The sequence below is a fragment of the Mchenga conophoros genome, linkage group LG15 (genome assembly GCF_057382185.1).
Source record: "Mchenga conophoros isolate Kocher_MC1m ecotype Shallow Benthic linkage group LG15, M_conophoros_male_GT1.1, whole genome shotgun sequence".
NCBI lineage: Eukaryota > Metazoa > Chordata > Actinopteri > Cichliformes > Cichlidae > Mchenga > Mchenga conophoros.
The window spans coordinates 7,903,130-7,920,898 of NC_140540.1; the positions used below are offsets into that span (position 1 = coordinate 7,903,130).

Sequence of the window (17,769 nt, forward strand, 5' to 3'; positions counted from 1 at the left end):
CTTAAGCCTTAAAGTTAGTTTCATGAAGAAATAGTTTCAGATTGTGATGAATGATTTTAAAGAACTGCCAAGGGAGGCAGCTTAGTGTGCTACATACACGTCTCGGTACAAATACAGAATATCAAGTGCCTCCTACAATTTATGGGTGATATCAGAGGCTATGTTCTTTTTTTCCCCCTACAACTTTGGTCTGAATGAGTCTGTAGTGGCCTGAACCAAACACTGACCTTAAGCTCCTTATTGTACTGCTCCATCTGCGTCAGTTTGTCTGTCGTTTCCCTTTCCAGGATGTCAAGCTGGTCCTTCAGCCTCCGGCAGTTTACAGTCTTCTCCGTCACAGTCCCGGTCAGGGAGGTCAAAGTCACAGCTACAAAGATCAAAGGTCAGAGACATGTCAGACCAGCGGCCAGTGACTAATCTGTGTGACGTGAGAGGAGGCATTTGTCACCCACACGGGAGTTTGTTGAGGCTGATGTTTTGCAGCTTCTCACACAGTCTCTGTTGTTCTGGAACCAGCTGTGAGAGCTTCCTCTGCCACTCCTGCGACCAACCGAGAGGAGAGCGCGTAAAAACACACATGCAGAAAACTGACAGGGCAGAAAACCGAGAGAAACATTTCTGTTAACCTCAAACTCGAGCTGAAGCGCGTTAATCTCTGCAACGCGGGTGTCCCTCTTCTGATTGACGAGGTCCAGCTCAGCCTTCTGAATCCGCCTCTTGCTCTGAGCGTCGCGGAGACGGTCTGAGATCTGCTTGTGCATGTTCCCCTGTGAGACCAGGTAAATGATATCATGGTGCACCCATGCTTTGATTAGCACTGTGAATTGTAGGTGTGAATATTTATAAGTGTTAATGTAGCCTCACCACAGCCTCTAGCTCCAACTCCAGACTCTTCTTTTTCGCCCTTAGTCGAGAGATCTCCTCTTGCTCCCCCTCTTTCTTCCTGCCCAGCTCCTCTCTTTTCGCACGCTCCCACTCGTCCCTCCGCTGGCGCTCCATCTCCTGCTTCGCTGCCTGGAAGTATGAAGACAGAAGGTTATCAGAGAAGACCATCGATCCCAGACAGCATCACCCGACTGCTCCGGCACTCACCTCCTTCCTCTCCAGCTCTCTCAGCCTCTCCTCTTCCCTTTGTCGCTCCATTTCTCTCTGCCTCTCCAGCCGCCTCTCCTCCTCCAGCCTCCTCCGGTTCTCCAGCTCCCTGGCCTCCCTCTCCCTCCGTTCTTGAGCCTCTCTCTCCTCCCTCTCTCTCTTCTCCTTCTCCTTCTTCTGCTGCTCCTCAAGAGCTAGACGTCGTTTCTCCAGCTCTGCGCTTCCCTTTGCAAAGTTCTCCTTCAGCTTGTCCTCAAAGGACACTAAGAGGAGGGGAAAGAAATAGGTGTATTACAAAGTAAGACAGAGGACGTCCAATGGAACAAAACATGCAGAATTCACAAAGCCATACCACTGCTCTTGTTCTTTTGAGCAGGTTCTATCTCTGCTGTGTCTATTAAACAGGGAGTTATGTAGGGCCCTGTTCCATTAACAAGCTCATTGGATTTAATTCCTCCTCTGTAACAAAAGCAAAAAGAACATTTGTTCATTTATCTATTTGGTTAATTTTTAAAAAAAATTGTAAATGAATCTCTGTGTTACCTCAGAGAGGGTGGTACTAGGTCTTGTGGCAGAGTGAGTGGTAGAGGGCGGCCCGTCTTAGCCATGTCCACCAGGTGCATGGCCAGAATGAACTCATCAGCCTGCAGCTGGCCATCCTTATCCACATCTGCCAAGGTCCTACAGACAAATCACACAGTGCTGTGTGTCAATAAGAACATCATGGTGAGAAGATAATGAAGTTAGAGATTTTTCACTGCAAGCATCCTTCTGCTGTTTCTGGCATTGGGACAGTAGTGGAAGGAAACTTGGGATATAAATCAAGAGTACTGGGCTCACAGACATTCATCAGCTGATAAAGCGGAGGAGAATGAGGGGATCATCACTGCAAACAAATGGTTTCAGATAATAAGTAATGTTCTTAGTACTGTCAGATATTACAGCTATAACGTTTATAAAATACTACTGAGTCTTATTACTTCAAATGTGTTATTTGCTCCTTTTGTGGCTCACAGTTCCAATAAAATACAGTACGATGCAAAAGTTGTGAGTCACCCTTCATTTCTTTATATTTTGCTGCCAAGGAGCCAGACTTTCCTCTATATTTTAAAGTGGTTTTGAGCACTAGTTCTCCAGGCTTTCTGAAAGTCTGTTTCTTTAGAAGTTGGCTACTTTTGACCTCATTTTCAGTCTAATCCATGTATTAGCCATTTTCAGACTAATTTTTTTGTTGTTGCTGTTGTTTTTTAAGCCACTTAACTCTGACCTATGAATTATTCAAGCATGAAAGAGGTGTACTCGCTCAAGGGATAAACTAGTGTTGGGTGTACGCATAACATAAAACTTAGCAAATTGTCTGTTTAGGCACTTTGTTACCAGCAACCTGTGTCAAACTGACAGCGAACAGGCAGCCAGCATCCTGATTCCTTGAATGTCCTTCAAGAAGTCTGGAAGATTGCTTGCCTAAGGAACGTGTTGTAGAATAAACACATATCAAATATTGACTTTTAAACTTGCTCAAACTGTACAAACTCTGCTTTTGCCTCATATACAGAATTTATGTTTGCACCTATTTCCCATTTCCTAACAGTATAATGAAATGAGGGATGGCTTGAGATTTTTGCACAGTACTGTATAGTCAAATTAGAAATGCTTCAAAGCCAACTTTATAAGTGGTTAAACTCTTTTAACACAGTCAGCGTTGGTATTTACGTTGTCTGCAGAGCTCAATTTTATTATTGAAGCACATAATCAATTATCTGACCATTAAAGAGTGGTACACAGTATTTCACTTAATATAGTTCCATGCTTTTACTTAAGTAAACTCTCCTCTTAACTCTAGTTTACGGGTAAAATTAGCAAATTCTAACCTTTAACCTAAAACAGACTTCACAGACTTTGAGGTCTTGAAAAAAATAGGGGAAAGCGGCAAAAGGGTCCTCACTTTACCAAAATGTCCTTACTTCAATGGTCATAAACTGTCACTGGTCCTCACTACGATAGATAGGCAAGAACATACACAAACATACACACATTACACTCACCAGATGGTAGCTAACTGAGTCTGCGTCAGATTTGATGCCATCAGTGCATTTCTAACCTGAGGTCCTGCAAAGTAACACGTAGATCAGATCAGAACAGCAACGTGAACTCTTACAGTGAATACGTTTGTGTGCTTTCCAAGTTCTGTTAAGTGCAGTTAAGAGCAATTACAGGAGAACGGGAGTGCATGTGTGCAAAGTGAAACTGACCCTAAATTGTTCGCTTTTAAACTCTGACAGGAGCACTCATGTGGAGCCTAGTGGTCCTGAGAATTTCATGTTTGTTTAAATTCATGCGCGTATGTTTGTGTGTGCACAGGACTTACCTGATAAGTAGCCGGTCATGAGCTTGTCTAGTGTGTTGAACTGCTGACGGTACTTGAGTCTTGAGGCCTGAGAAACGGCCCAATCACTAGCGCCCATCTTTGGGGAGTTACTGGCCAAAGATGTGGTGGAGGAGGAATTGGAACTATGGTAAGAGACAAGAAAGGTGTGTCTATATGTCAACAAATCACCTAAAGGGAACTGAAAAAATATTATTATTATATTATATATGATCAGCCTTTTTCTTTCTCCTTAGACCACTAATTGCTTGGAGACTCCCCGGTGTTATTTCTCAGCTCTTAATTAACTGCAGAGGAAGCTGGCGCAAACAGCTAAGCAGACAATGACTTTTGGACAATGAAACAAGACAACATCATACTTTCGGGTTATCATAATCAGCCATTCGGTGGGGTGCGGTGGTTGAATTGTTAGCGCTATCAAGTCCAAATACATGCATGTTAGTTAACTGTTGACTCCTGGATATGAAGCAGATAAAGTGCTTAAAGTTTATAGAATAAATCATGTTATAAATGTATGGTTACATTTGGCTAGTAGTCAGTGAGACAAGTAAAGTGCTATATAAATACCAGTCCATAATGAGTATGCCAGACCACATGATAGTCATGGTTGAAAATTGTAGCAGAGTGGGAACTTGCAACACTCATTAAGGTTTCAGAAAGACAACAGGAGATGCCAAAGCATTGTTTTTCTGGGTGTATATACGCACAGTAATAAGATTGCAGAAGCACAGACCGGAAAAACCTCAAAGAACTATCAAGCATCTGTCCTAATATTAGAAAGTCTAACAGCTAGAACTGGAAGGTAAAAGCAGCTGTGGGATTAAACTGCATCTATTTTACTTCTTGGTATGCTGGTGCCCTTAATAATGCTTTCCTTACCACCTACACCTGAGGTCAGGGCTTATTGTGTGAAGCACTAAGCTATTCAAAACAATGAAATCAGATACTATTTGCGTTGTTTTCCAAACCCACTCAAAACACCATGAGGTGGACAAAGGATATTAGATATTCAAGAGGACTTGGCTGTCAGAGAAACTGCAAGAGGACCTTCCAAACCTCGGCTGATATTAAAGTACATCATGCCAAAACGGAGATGAAAGCTTCACTGGCACATAAGTAAAACTACAAACCCCTCTAGTCGCAGTCTTATATTTCATTTTAGACATGAGCTAAAATTCAATTTTGATTTCATTTTAGAAGTGAGCAGGCCAAAAACAAAGAAAAAACATCTATTCAGTGGGCACAAAACAGTATGAAATGACACACTATGAGATCATTGATGTGATGGCCTAATTCCCCTAAAGTCACCAGCTAAAAAAAAAAAAACAACCCCCACATGTTTTAAGCTGCAGCAGCAATTTGGGCTTATTTCTGGTGACGAAGATTCAAGTAACTTATTTAACATTTTGTTTGCCTGTTTTATGTTACCTAATATCTTACCCTGAATAGGAATGACTGAAATGGGGACACAGTGGCTTATGGAGACCACAGGGACCAATGATCTACCTACCTTATGTCTAGGTGACTATAGACAGATGACTATATAACATTTACAAAAAAAAACATTGTAGTTGCTCAGAAAAATAGTCATGACTAATAAACCTTCATAGCATTCTAAGCATTTAAGATCTATAATGACCTCGCCCATTGAGAATGCTTTTGGATTCCTGTTCTCTGACGTTTTCGACTCTAAACAAGACAACTTCCTGCTATTGCCATAACCCTCTAATTTCAAAATGTTTTTCCTGTACTCAGTGTTATCTGGGAGTTTCATCTCTGTTTGTGCTCTAATTCTCAACCCTTTCCTGCTGAAATCACGGCATGACTGCATCTGTCTGAGTGCTCAAACAAGCGTGTGTAGATAACAAACGGGATGTTTTAAAACCAGTAAACCCTAAATTTAACTGACATAAATATTTCTAAATTCGTCTTTCAGCATGACTTCACTTATGTAGTACACACATGCAGCATTGATCCGAATCTCCCGTTGCGCCACATCTCAAAGGAGCTCTACTGGATTGAGATCTTGCTTAGTTTGAAAGCATTTTCCTAGAGCCCAAGCACATCTTTATTACATGCTAATAACAGTTTAGTAATTTGCTCAGTAATAATCTCACCTGCTCGATCCCAGGTCGAGTAGAGAGTTGGCCTTTGACATGCCAGTGGACGGGGAGAAGGCCATAGGAGAGGAGAAGCCAGAGAGAGGAAGTCCTGTAAATGCAGTTGGAGACACTCTGTTAATGGTAAAATCTCCATTTGGGAAATTCAAAAGAATGTTTCAGTTTACACATGGTACTATATCCAGATCAATTTATGACATTCTGCGAACATGCAGACTGCTGCTGCCCTTGGTGGTACGTACGTCTAATCTTATCTGCTCATACTTTACAGTCGCTGCACACAGACCTCAACCAGCAAGGTTATTAACATCTGGGTAAGAGATTGTGGTTGGCTGCAACCACTTGCTAAAGAGAGTCTCAAGAGCTGTGGCACTGATATATTTTCATCAGAGAGGGAGAGAGAGAAAAATGGAGGAGGAACACCAAATAAAAGGCTAATCTCACACTAACTCTTATTAGATTGCTCATTTCACAGCCAGAAATCGTACTGGAACAGACTGAGTAAGATTAAAGAGAATGGCCACGGAACAGATGGAGGAGGTGAGAAATGAAGAGAACAGACTGAGATGTAAGAGAAATCCAAACAGAAGAACTGCTAATGTATATATAACATATATGTTCCCACAGTTGATATAAATTAACTTTCCTATCTGAACTGCAGCAAACACTGAGTGTGTGAAAAGCTGCAGTGCTGCATCTCATATATATATATATATATATATATATATATATATATATATGTATAGAAGAATCCATAGGTCCGTCATCCTATTCATGTAGCCCCTTCCGCCGGGGTTACTTGCGTAGTAGCATTCCAACAACGCCCTGTTTTCGTCTCTTGCCCACCGATGCCTTCTTGTTCCAGTAGCCCACTTTTCGCCAGGGTGCCCTGGTTCCTCAACACCTGACGCGGACCTTGTTGATCCGGGCGACGTCCGAGCCGGCATGCCTTCATATTTATCTGTCTCGCTCATGTCTGCGGTAGGCTTGCTTAGCATAGGGGGTCTAGCCTTAGGACCCTTACTGGATACAGACGCCCCAGGCAGGAATCGAACTTGCGATCCTCTGTTCCAAAGGCGTGTAGTCTAACCACTACGCTATCCAGCTGCAAGATCCGGGCCATCAACACGTACGCCCTGCCCGTGATCAGGTACCCTGCTGGGGTAATAGGCTGGCCAAAGGAGGAGATAGAAGCCACTGACATAAAGACAAGAAAGCTCCTTACCATGCATGGAGGGTTTCACCCCAAGTCCAGCACCCGGAGGCTGTACGCTAAGCGGAAGGAAGGGGGCCGGGGACTGGTGAGTGTCAGCACCACAGTCCAGGATGAGACAACGAACATCCAAGAATACATTGGGAAGATGGCCCCAACTGACCGAGTGCTCAGTGAATACCTCAGGCAGCAGAAACCCAAGAAAGAGGAGGGAGACGAGGAACCATCATGGAAGGACAGAGCCCTGCACGGTATGTACCACCGGCAGATAGAGGAGGTGGCTGATATCCAGAAATCCTACCAGTGGCTGGACAAAGCTGGACTGAAAGACAGCACAGAGGCACTAATCATGGCAGCACAAGAACAAGCTCTGAGTACAAGATCCATAGAGGCTGGGGTCTATCACACCAGGCAAGACCCCAGGTGCAGGCTGTGTAAAGATGCCCCAGAGACAATCCAGCACATAACAGCAGGGTGCAAGATGCTAGCAGGCAAGGCATACATGGAACGCCATAACCAAGTGGCCGGCATAGTGTACAGGAACATCTGTGCCGAGTATAACCTGGAAGTCCCGAGGTCAAAATGGGAGATGCCCCCAAGGGTGGTGGAGAATGACCGAGCTAAGATCCTGTGGGACTTCCAGATACAGACGGACAAAATGGTGGTGGCTAACCAACCGGACATAGTGGTGGTAGACAAACAGAAGAAGACGGCCGTAGTGATCGATGTAGCGGTTCCGAATGACAGCAATATCAGGAAGAAGGAACACGAGAAGCTGGAGAAATACCAAGGGCTCAGAGAAGAGCTCAAGAGGATGTGGAGGGTGAAGGTAACGGTGGTCCCCGTGGTAATCGGAGCACTAGGTGCGGTGACTCCCAAGCTAGGCGAGTGGCTCCAGCAGATCCCGGGAACAACATCGGAGATCTCTGTCCAGAAGAGCGCAGTCCTGGGAACAGCTAAGATACTGCGCAGGACCCTCAAGCTCCCAGGCCTCTGGTAGAGGACCCGAGCTTGAAGGATAAACCGCCCACAGGGGCGTGCTGGGTGTTTTTTTTTATATATAGACAGATATGCCTATACTAAATGCAAAGCATGCACGCATCACAAGACCAATATAAGACTTGAGGGAGTAGAAAGATAAGGTGCAGCTCTTTCATGTTCCAAGCGTAATCCTCACTGCTTTACTGCACCACTGAAGCTCAGGACATGAATAACTGACCCTTACACATAAAATATTAACAAATTAAATAAATAAAATCCTGTATGCACCATGCTCCATACTGTTCAACAAAAATCTAATCTCCCTGCAAAGCTGCTAAAAAAGCAGGAGCAAAGAAGTTGCAGATTTCAGCTTTATCAAAATACAAATCTGCGTATTTCATTTCACACGCAACCAAGTCATGTTACTGAATTACACCAAACATTTATGTTGGGTAAACTGGGGTTAGTTGATTAGCTGACAGGTGATTTTTGGTTTATTTATTTATTTTTACTTTGCAGAGAGCTGGTTTTGGTGAATCATCAGAAACATTTTCGGTGGTGAAGATGGTGGCGATACTTAAAAGTTTTGCAAGTATGCGTTTCAAAGTTGGAACATATTTGGAAATATGATTAGGCTAACATAGCTGAAACAATCTGATCATTTAAATGGATGCTCCTTATTAGAGCCATACTGATATATGATTTTTAAGACGATAACTGGTCATTTAAAAAGCCGATAATTCGACATAATTGTTTTTTTTTAAAACAAGTTTTTAAGTCACTTTTTGGCAAAATTACTGTTAGTCTTCAACACAGTCTAAATTATCTTAAGTCAACTTTCTGGTAATTTCTTTAAGTAGCCTTCAGGCTTTTGAAATTACATTCAAAGCACTTCTTTGGACGACAGCTATCTTTTGTTCCATTCATAATCTATTTATGACAGGCTGCTAGTAACAAAGTGCATAAAGAGACTATTTAAAATTGTTTTTTTCTCATAAGTTCTAATAAATTAGTCAGGCTCTAATTTTTTTGGTACTTTGTTTTATTTTTGTGAAATGTAAAATCTTCCTACTATACTGGTTTGTTAATCAGCTTTTTGCTGAGTGTCATTTTTAAAGGAATTTATAATATCGGTTTATGCAAGCAATAAGTGCAATCAGGTCATGGGACCTTGTTATGCAATGTGCAAAGTTATGAGCAGATTACAACTGCAGTGGCTTTATTTGCTTGTGAACAAGATAACATTGATGTGTGTCACTGAAATATCGTCATTAAGTAAAATGAAATGAAATGGCTCTGGAGCATGACTCAATATCTTCAGCCTATGTTCACTTTTAGGCTCATTGCTGGAGCTAATCCATTGATCGTTATCTATTTTGTTTTGCCCAGAATGGTTCCCACTGCAGAACCAACCTGCGTTGTTAGGAACGAGTGGTGGGGTGAGGAGGGTGCCGTTGTGGAGCCCACAGTTTCCAAGCGGGGCGATAAGTGGCAGAGTCACAGGCGTTGGCAACAGGGGTTGCATTGAGGGCATGGGGGGGTTAACTGGGATGGGTGTGAGGATGGGCATGGCTGACATAGCTGACATGGATGACAGACCAATTGACAGGTTTGGCATAGAACCCATTCCTATATGGAGGAAACACACAAAAAAATCAATCATTTTGTAATTTTTTCAAATGCATAATTATCTAATTTTGGAGAAAAACATGCTTGTACCAAATCGTGCTGAGGAAGCGACGGTTGAACCGCAATTGGAAGCAGGAGGCTGCTTCATGACGACTGGCAAGGCGGAGGGCAAGTTGCGTCCTTGAAGTTTAAGTTTGATGAGCTTCATAGCAATGGAAAACTCCACTTTGTCCATTTTCCCATCACTGTCCATGTCGGCTAAGTTCCTAAAGGAGGGGAAGAAGAAAATCTGGAGTATGTAATGATCTGTGTGTAGCAAAGTGTACATTCCTATTTTTCTTTCCCTCTTTATTGAAACAATAGAAAAAAAATCACTGGGGACAAGGTTGTGGTGGGATTGAATTCCAGTCTCATTTCACACACACACACACACACACACACACACACACACACGCACACACACACAGAAAGCGAGTTCTAATTACAGGACGCCCCCGCCCTCTCTTCACTCACATAGTTTACTAGGTGTGGCAGGCTGTGAAGGAAATAAATGCTCAACAGGAAGCTGAATGCAAGCCAGTGTAACAAAATCTTGGACCTACTGACCCACTTGCTCCTGCTCAGCATTGAGTTGTGACAAGAACTTTGTCAAGTTGTCAGTCAGTGCTTACCAAATCTCAGCCAGGACAGAAGCAGGCAGGCCGGACTGCAGGAAGAATTTTCTTGCTTGTTCTCCTGCAGGTAAACAAAAAAAAAAACAAAACATATGCAGCTCACTTACTGCTAATGACACAACCTCCCGTTAAACAGTCTGTTTCTTATGAGAACAGCCTACCTGAGATGTAACCGAGGACGGGGGAGAGGGTCTCAAACTGTTTGTCATGTTTCGCCCTCTCCTCGGGAGTAATGGCCCACACACTGGCTCCACCTGGACAAAATCAAGACACAGTTTTGGTATTTTAAATTCTAAACAAAAAGTGACATTAATGTTGTTGATGTGAGTCCAGCTGACACAAAATATAAGTGCTGGTAATAGCAGGAAGTCAAGTTTGAGTTCACAACCTATTTTTGGGCCTTGGCTCTTTAGTAATAATCTGAGTCTGCTTGTAACCCCTCTGCACAGGATGCATAACAGCATGCCAGGTTTGAATGGCAAACCTAAAGAGTCATCTAAATTCCTGGGTGCTGTACATTATAGTGTTTTTTAAAGATCTGAAGAAGTTAAATTATTTGAAAGGAAAATAGAAAAATAAAATTTGTTAGTCCATCCATCCATCCATTCGCTTCCGCTTATCCTTTTCAGGGTCGCAGGGGGCGCTGGAGCCTATCCCAGCTGTCATAGGGCGAAAAATTTGTTAGGCACCATCTAAATGATCAGTTACAAATGTTGTTTGCGTGGAGCTGCTTGAAAATCTTGTAATCTAATTTATGGCATCTAATATAGACAACAAATACACTTTCTATATAAAAGTACAAGCATACCAGAAAGGCACTATATCTCAGTATGAAAGAAAGTCACCCAGCTTCTCACATAAAATCGATTAATTCTTATTTTGCCTATACATCACTGCTTCATTAAACACTATTAAATCTGGACGAGTAGTTAGATAAACCTGTGGTCCTACAAATGCACAATATCAAGTGATGCATTGATGCGGTATGCTTGGTATAGCCCCCAGAACTTGGAAATAATCTGTAAGGAAGAAAAATGAACATAAAAGAAGAAAGCTCTACAAATTTAAGCTATTATGGGAGGGGAGTGATCCACCCGTCTCCACAAACAAATTCAAACACATTTAAAGTCAGCGATGGATCCCCGGGCAGATGCGCTAATACAAAATTCAGCTTAGTCTTTTATTCCTCTACCAAACCATACAAAATGTGTGCATAATTTCCAATCCAAATGAGATTTTCAGCTGAGATGAAAACTCTCTTAAGCAGCTCACGATGATGATTAATGTATAAAAATGTCCAGTCAGCTTTTTTTCACCCCAGCTGCACTCTTGCATATCTCAAGGTAAGTTGAGGGTTGGCCATGAATTAAAGATGAAGTCTGATGTGCTGTGTGACCGATTCGAAACTCAAGTCTTCCTCAATTTCACGGAACGACTTTTAACGGCGGGGGAGTGAACGATTATGTTCAAGGACAATAATCAATTCATCATAAAGGAAGAGCTTGAATCCATCCAACCATAACACAATCGGGACATATTTTACGCCTTCTCTCAAACTTCTTTCACGGAACTTGGAAGCTTTGAAGACATTTTGTGGCAAAGAACTGACGGTATGCACCGACGGCTCTCCCCTCATCGCAGCAACTGAACAACAGATGAAGATAAGGAGACAATGACAGATAATGAGCCTCGCAAGCGCGTACAGAAGGAGAGGGGTGTATAAAAGAAGTGACGCTAGGCTAATGCAGCGAATCTAGAAACAGGTTGGAATGGGAAACCGACACAAACACGACTCAACTGGGACAAACAAACTTTTTCGTGTTCTTTTTTAAGCTCATCACTCTCTGCTCGACAGATGCGCTTTCTTCGTGCTGACAGCTGTTACCATATTGATCACGGTGGTACAGACATAAAGCAAAATGTGCACCAAGATTTCACAAATAAATAAATAAATAAATAAAGTGGGATCTAGTTTGGGAACGAAGGCAACATTAACTTGCAGTAAGGATCACGATCAAACCCGTTTTCTCACTTTTATAATAAAAATAGCTCAAACCAGAAAATGCTAGAGTCTCAAAGATAACAATCAACTTCTTATTGTTATATTAAATATAATAATATTATATTATTATAGTAAAAGGAGAGAAATATTGAAAGACACCTCAAAATCTAATCACTCTAGTCGATTATAAAATATTCAAACAGACAAAAACTGTCTTTTCAGAATATTAGTATAAAAAAAAAAAAAAAAAAAAAAAAAAAGGTCTTTTGAGCGATTATGGGATCCTGTCTTCAGAGACATGGCTTCCAGGCTCTAATTTATTCAAGTGCTTCAGGAAATACCACCCTGCCCATGATGGAGCTTCCACTCTAGCTCTAACCCAAACAATCCACTGACCTTTGCTTAACATACTTCATATACAGAAGACTGACACAATGGAGTGTAGAGCTTCAGTAACAGCACGCTACGTAGCCAGAAAATGAAAGTAGAGCAACTTTAGAGTTAAGAGCAAGAAGATCCAATGTCTTTTTCTAAAAGTGGGAGCAGATACAATCAAACACTGATAATGGTTTGTTTGTTTGTTAGGAAATATTCTAGCCAAACCTCTGATATGGTTTCAGTGTCTACACAAACCGCCCGAAACCACCACCAGCAACACCTGTTAAGGTGGACGCTTTCCCCCCGATAAAGCCAATGTTAGCAGCACACAGCGGCCGACCCACTTTTAGCCACCGTCAGCAAAATGCTGCCATGAAAAGGAGAAAGTAATTAATCTCTCACAGAGATGTGAGTATTCTTCACATTGTCTCATTGGCTGTGAAAGCCCCCATTTGAAGCTATTGTAGGTAAGAAAAGGAAGGCGAGATTTAGCACAGTGCCACTGGGACATGTAGCTCGCATGGCCACATCCACAGGCCTGTCAGTCGATTCAGTCTGTGTGTCAGTGAGGGCTGAATGCTATGTGAGTAAGTGGGGCACTGCAAAGCTTCTTACACAGCCATGACCGAATCCATAGGGGTCTTCTGTGGCTTGATACTTATACTGGAAACATGTGGCCACTCGGTATGACTCCTGATAAAAAGATGGTACAGTTACGATTTACTAGTATACATAACCTGACACTGAACACCACAGGGTTCCACACTCTTGATACATATTCACAGTATTTGCAAATTTCAGGCACTTGTTATGAAATGTGGATTGGGTATGTAAGGATTTTACACTAATTTGATTGAATATGATTTATGCTTTTAATAAGGCCGTACAGTACTGAGTCACCCTCGTTTCTTTATATTTTATTGGGGAAATGAGAAATGTGTGCAGTAGTTTCATTACGTAAGGCATAAACAGACAATTCTAACATGGCACGCTTAGGCTGTCAAGGTTCTGGGTCATTCTGACCCAGCATCTTCTTTTTCTTGTGTTTTTGTATTATTCTGTATTATGGTTTAGGTTCTGATTCCTTAGTTGTGCTGTTCTGACTATTATTATTATTATCCTTGTGTTAGTGTAGTTCGGTGTCTAGTCTGCGCCTGCTGTGTTTCCTGTGTTACTTTGAAAGTCCGTGTCTCATGTCAGTGTGTCTAGTTTTGCTTCCCTTGTCTTGTTAAGTCTGATTTCTCCCAGCTGCGTTTCCCTCCTGTCTCCCATTTCCTGATTACTCCAGTGTGTATTTAAGCCCCGTGTCACCTCGTTAATGTACGTTCACACCCTCATACCTGGCTGTGTGTTGTGTCTGCCTGTTAAACCTTGTTGTGATTCCTAGCGTATTTAGTTTTCTGTTCTTTTGCTGTCCAGCAATAAAAGCTGCACTCTCAGTTTAATTTTGCTGTCTTGAGTCGTGCACGTTGGTCCTCCACTCCTGCCTGCTGCACACAGATCATGACATAGGCAAGCTTTCGTGCAACATTTTTAAGTAATTATCAAGAGGAGTTGTCTGGGACTTTAAAAAGCACTTTTGTTGGTGTTGGCTGCCTTTTGTTCATTTCTCTGTCACGATTAGTCCACACTGCGTCATGTTGAAGTCCAGGCTCAAACTATGACTGAGCCTTCACCAGCTTTTACAGAAGACTGTAGACACTCAGTTTTACCGCTCTCGTCTGACCTCCTCTGCACATACTGACAAAAATTCGAAGCAAAAATCCTAATTTGGATTCATCACTCCATCAGACCTGCTGACACTGATTTTCCAATGCAGTCTGGTTCTTGTGTAATTTGGCATACTTGAGCCTTTTCTCTCCGTTTCGCTTCCTTAACAAAGTTTTCTTGACAGCCACCCTTCCACTGAGACCAGTGAGGCTTGAGTGAAGAGTACATGGATCAACAGAAGAGTCAGACAATTTTCCCCAATTTATCAAGGACATTTATCAAGAAATTAACTTTTAGATGCCGTTCGTCTGCTGTAGTTTTATAGGCCTACAAATGCACACCATGCTGACATATGCCAGGTTTTCAGCTAACACCTATTTGGGAATCACCTTGTTGGTGCAGAAAAACTATTTTATGCCTGTCACTGTGTCATCTCTGACATTTTTCACAGATTCAACTCAAGTCTGTAATGTGTAGACACAACACTTGTTCATAACTTGAATTAGGGGCCTTTTTGTGATTGAATGATTCATAGGTCAGTTTTAAGCAAGTAGTCAAGTAGAAGAACTGGACTGAAAAAGAGACAAAAAGCAGTCAATGTAAAAATAAAACATTTAAAAAGACCTTCAGAAAGCCTCAAGAGCACTTTAAAAAATTACAATAAAGTCTGGCTCCTTGGAAGCAAAATATATAGAAAAGAGGGGTTGCTCAGTGTTATGTACTGCCATGACTGAGTCAGCCGGTATCAGTGTGAGTCAGTGTACTGTGTTGTCTTCTATACCTGCCAGTAGCAGGTAATAGCAGGTATTTTCTTAATTTAATGACAACAAGAAGTTTTTGAAAATCTACCTTCAGACATTATTGAGACCAAACAGAAAAAAAAAAAAATCACGTCCCTAACTCTTACGGAACAGGATCCACAGCAACATCATCTACAGACTTTATTAAACCAACAGTACCACGGCTCACCTACTCAGCCGCCTTTACCTTGTGTGCTTTCACTTCCCTTTGTCAGCCTGTGTGCCGTTGTCTAGGTGGCTGCTAAATCCTAAGGAGACGCTCGAGTCAATACCCCAAACACCCAGCTCTCGTACTCCGAGGGAAACCACATCACTGCTTTTATAACTATTTACATATCAAACACCTCACCCGGGGAGGACAAGTTGATGGTTCAGATAACTGCATTGGATCAACAGTCTCTGCAAAGCTTCGGTGTACGCACAAACACGCACTTCTCCTCTACGACTGTTGCATAAAATTCACCTGTTTTTAAAATTCACTGACTAATGACTGTGCAAATGCCTCATTGCAGGCTCACTGTGTTAATGAGAGTGTAATAGCGCAAATAGCTCTGCCTCCCATATAATATGTTCCCTCGGAGGAGCTCATCATATACCGATTACATGTTTCTTGATTCTCCCCTCCGTGCCATTCAGCTGGATGGGATTAAAGCGCAGAGAGAGGGTAGTTGTGCGTTTTGGTGCTCTGTTAGACTGAAAAATTAGGTGTGTAGATAAGACGCACACGCAGACACACACATTCCCTCTTAGGGGTTTTCCACAGAGGGCTTTGAGGAACGGTAACTATGTTCTGCGATCAAAGGATGAAGACAAAACACACAAACACACACAAACACTACTGAGAACTGTGGTTCACAGAAAGGGCAAAAACGCTGAATCACCTTCAACTCGGAACAATAACAAAGACAGACACACAGAAAGCAGCTAGATAGACTTTCCTGTCATTTTTAATGTGCTCTTGAGCCTTTTCTAGAGCAGAAGGTCTTTTAAACTTTTCTTTCATTCCACTGCTTTTTCTCTTCTTCAATCTAGTCCTTGTACCGGACCACTTTCACAGGAATGTTTTGTTTTTACTTGTTTTTTGTTTTGTTTTTTATTTGTTGTTTGCCACCTAACACTGATGTATGAATCACTGAATCACAAAAAATGGCCCCTAACTCAAGAGATGAGCTAGTGTTGTGTCTACACATAATAGCCAACCTAAAACTATCTAGATGAACAGCATCTAAAACTCATGTCCTTAAGAAATAGGAAACACACCAGGCAAAGACCTGACAGATACATCAACCCCTTCAGCTGATCCATCTACAGTTCACTGAAGAAGGGTGGCTGTCAAGATGTCATTCTTAAGGAAGGCTAACAGAGAGGAATGGGTATGAGGCTGAGGTGTGCCAAAATATACATGAACTGGACTCTGGAGTGATGGTTCTGAGGGAATCAAGAAAGGCAGAACATGGATTGTTTACATTAGGGCTGCAACGATTCATTGAGTATTTCGAATAATTCGATTACAAAAATTTTTCGACACAAATTCTCTGCTTCAACATTTTGTTTAATGAACGGTGGAAGATGACCTTTAAAAACTTTACTGGGAAAAAGTGAGCACCCATCAACAAACTCTGACTAGAGAAAAAAACCCCAAAATAGCCAACTCAGTAGCTGCTCCATCCGCTGTCACGCTGTCATCCACAGTGAAAAATCTGCAGTAATCCTCCAGAAGCTGTATTAAAATATGCAGATGAACTTTTAACTTGGTCTGACACCAAATTAAATTATAAAGTTTGCTGAAAGCTGACGGCAGCCATCCTTTTTTACATGGACTCGAACAGGGGTGAGTCTAAAGGGGGGCATGGTATGCACTAGACCATATTTATTTCAAGGGGTTATAACATTTTTAGACTGAAAGTGAATTTCTATAAAATACTCTCTCAATTAAATTGTGTTAATATTTAAAGATATAAAAATTAAAGTTTTTTCGCAGGCCAATAAAAATGTCCATGGGCCAGTAAAACTCTGAGCCTGAGGGATTTTAGGGTGGACACTGAATTATTGTTAATATTAATTAAGGTCTACACCATCATACTGTCGTGTTTCGTGTTTTCAGCAGCACAAAAACGTTGCATCAAAGCACAGGGCCAATTTCAGAACACTGATATGTTCGCTTCTCCTCACTATAGCCACCACATTCTCCTTTAAAGGCTTGCAAACACTTAAACATGCAGAAACACACGTACAAAAACTCAAAAGCTTTCCAAGAAGTCAAAGTGAAGATGAACTTTTTATGACTTAGTTTTGATTGCACATGTATTTTATTTGACTTTACTTTAGAGTATTTATACATTTTTGCATTTAAGAAAATGTTTTCTTAAAAAAGAAATTTTCATATGGCACAAGGGGGGAGGGGGGGGGGGTTGACAGATGAAACAAAAAACACTCAAATTTCTAAAATGAAAACAATAATCAGGATATTTTAAAAGTATTTTTTCTGTTTTGAATATTTACTATTGCTCAATAATAAGACAAAAGTATTTCTTATCCGATTACTCGACTAATCGATGGAATAATCATTAGATTAATTTATTACTAAAATAAATGATAGCTGCAGTCCTAGTTTACAGCCATCTGTAAAACATGGTGGAGGCTCCATCATGGTTTGGGGCTTTATCTGCAGCAAGTGTCCTGTGCTGAATTTGACGTCGTATCATGTGGAGCGCACCACAGTATTTGTGGCAGTTCTGATGCTCAATCATCAGAAAGTTTATTTTGTTCATGTGAAGTAGTGTT

General features: G+C 41.6%; 1 protein-coding gene across 3 annotated transcripts in view; it reads right to left on the reverse strand.

The window, feature by feature from the left end:
* Positions 1–17,769, reverse strand: part of itsn2a (intersectin 2a) — a 45,535-nt gene that overhangs the window by 17,872 nt on the left and 9,894 nt on the right. For all 3 annotated transcript variants that reach the window (XM_085246231.1, XM_085246230.1, XM_085246229.1), the window contains exons 3-16: positions 10,257–10,349; positions 10,093–10,156; positions 9,512–9,687; positions 9,206–9,421; positions 5,596–5,689; positions 3,461–3,603; positions 3,138–3,201; positions 1,636–1,773; positions 1,445–1,551; positions 1,093–1,355; positions 865–1,014; positions 627–767; positions 453–540; positions 228–367 (exon numbers count right to left, since the gene is read on the reverse strand). In XM_085246231.1, the coding sequence (XP_085102357.1) occupies positions 228–367; positions 453–540; positions 627–767; positions 865–1,014; positions 1,093–1,355; positions 1,445–1,551; positions 1,636–1,773; positions 3,138–3,201; positions 3,461–3,603; positions 5,596–5,689; positions 9,206–9,421; positions 9,512–9,687; positions 10,093–10,156; positions 10,257–10,349 (1,877 nt within the window). The remainder of the gene's footprint in view (positions 1–227; positions 368–452; positions 541–626; positions 768–864; positions 1,015–1,092; positions 1,356–1,444; positions 1,552–1,635; positions 1,774–3,137; positions 3,202–3,460; positions 3,604–5,595; positions 5,690–9,205; positions 9,422–9,511; positions 9,688–10,092; positions 10,157–10,256; positions 10,350–17,769) is intronic.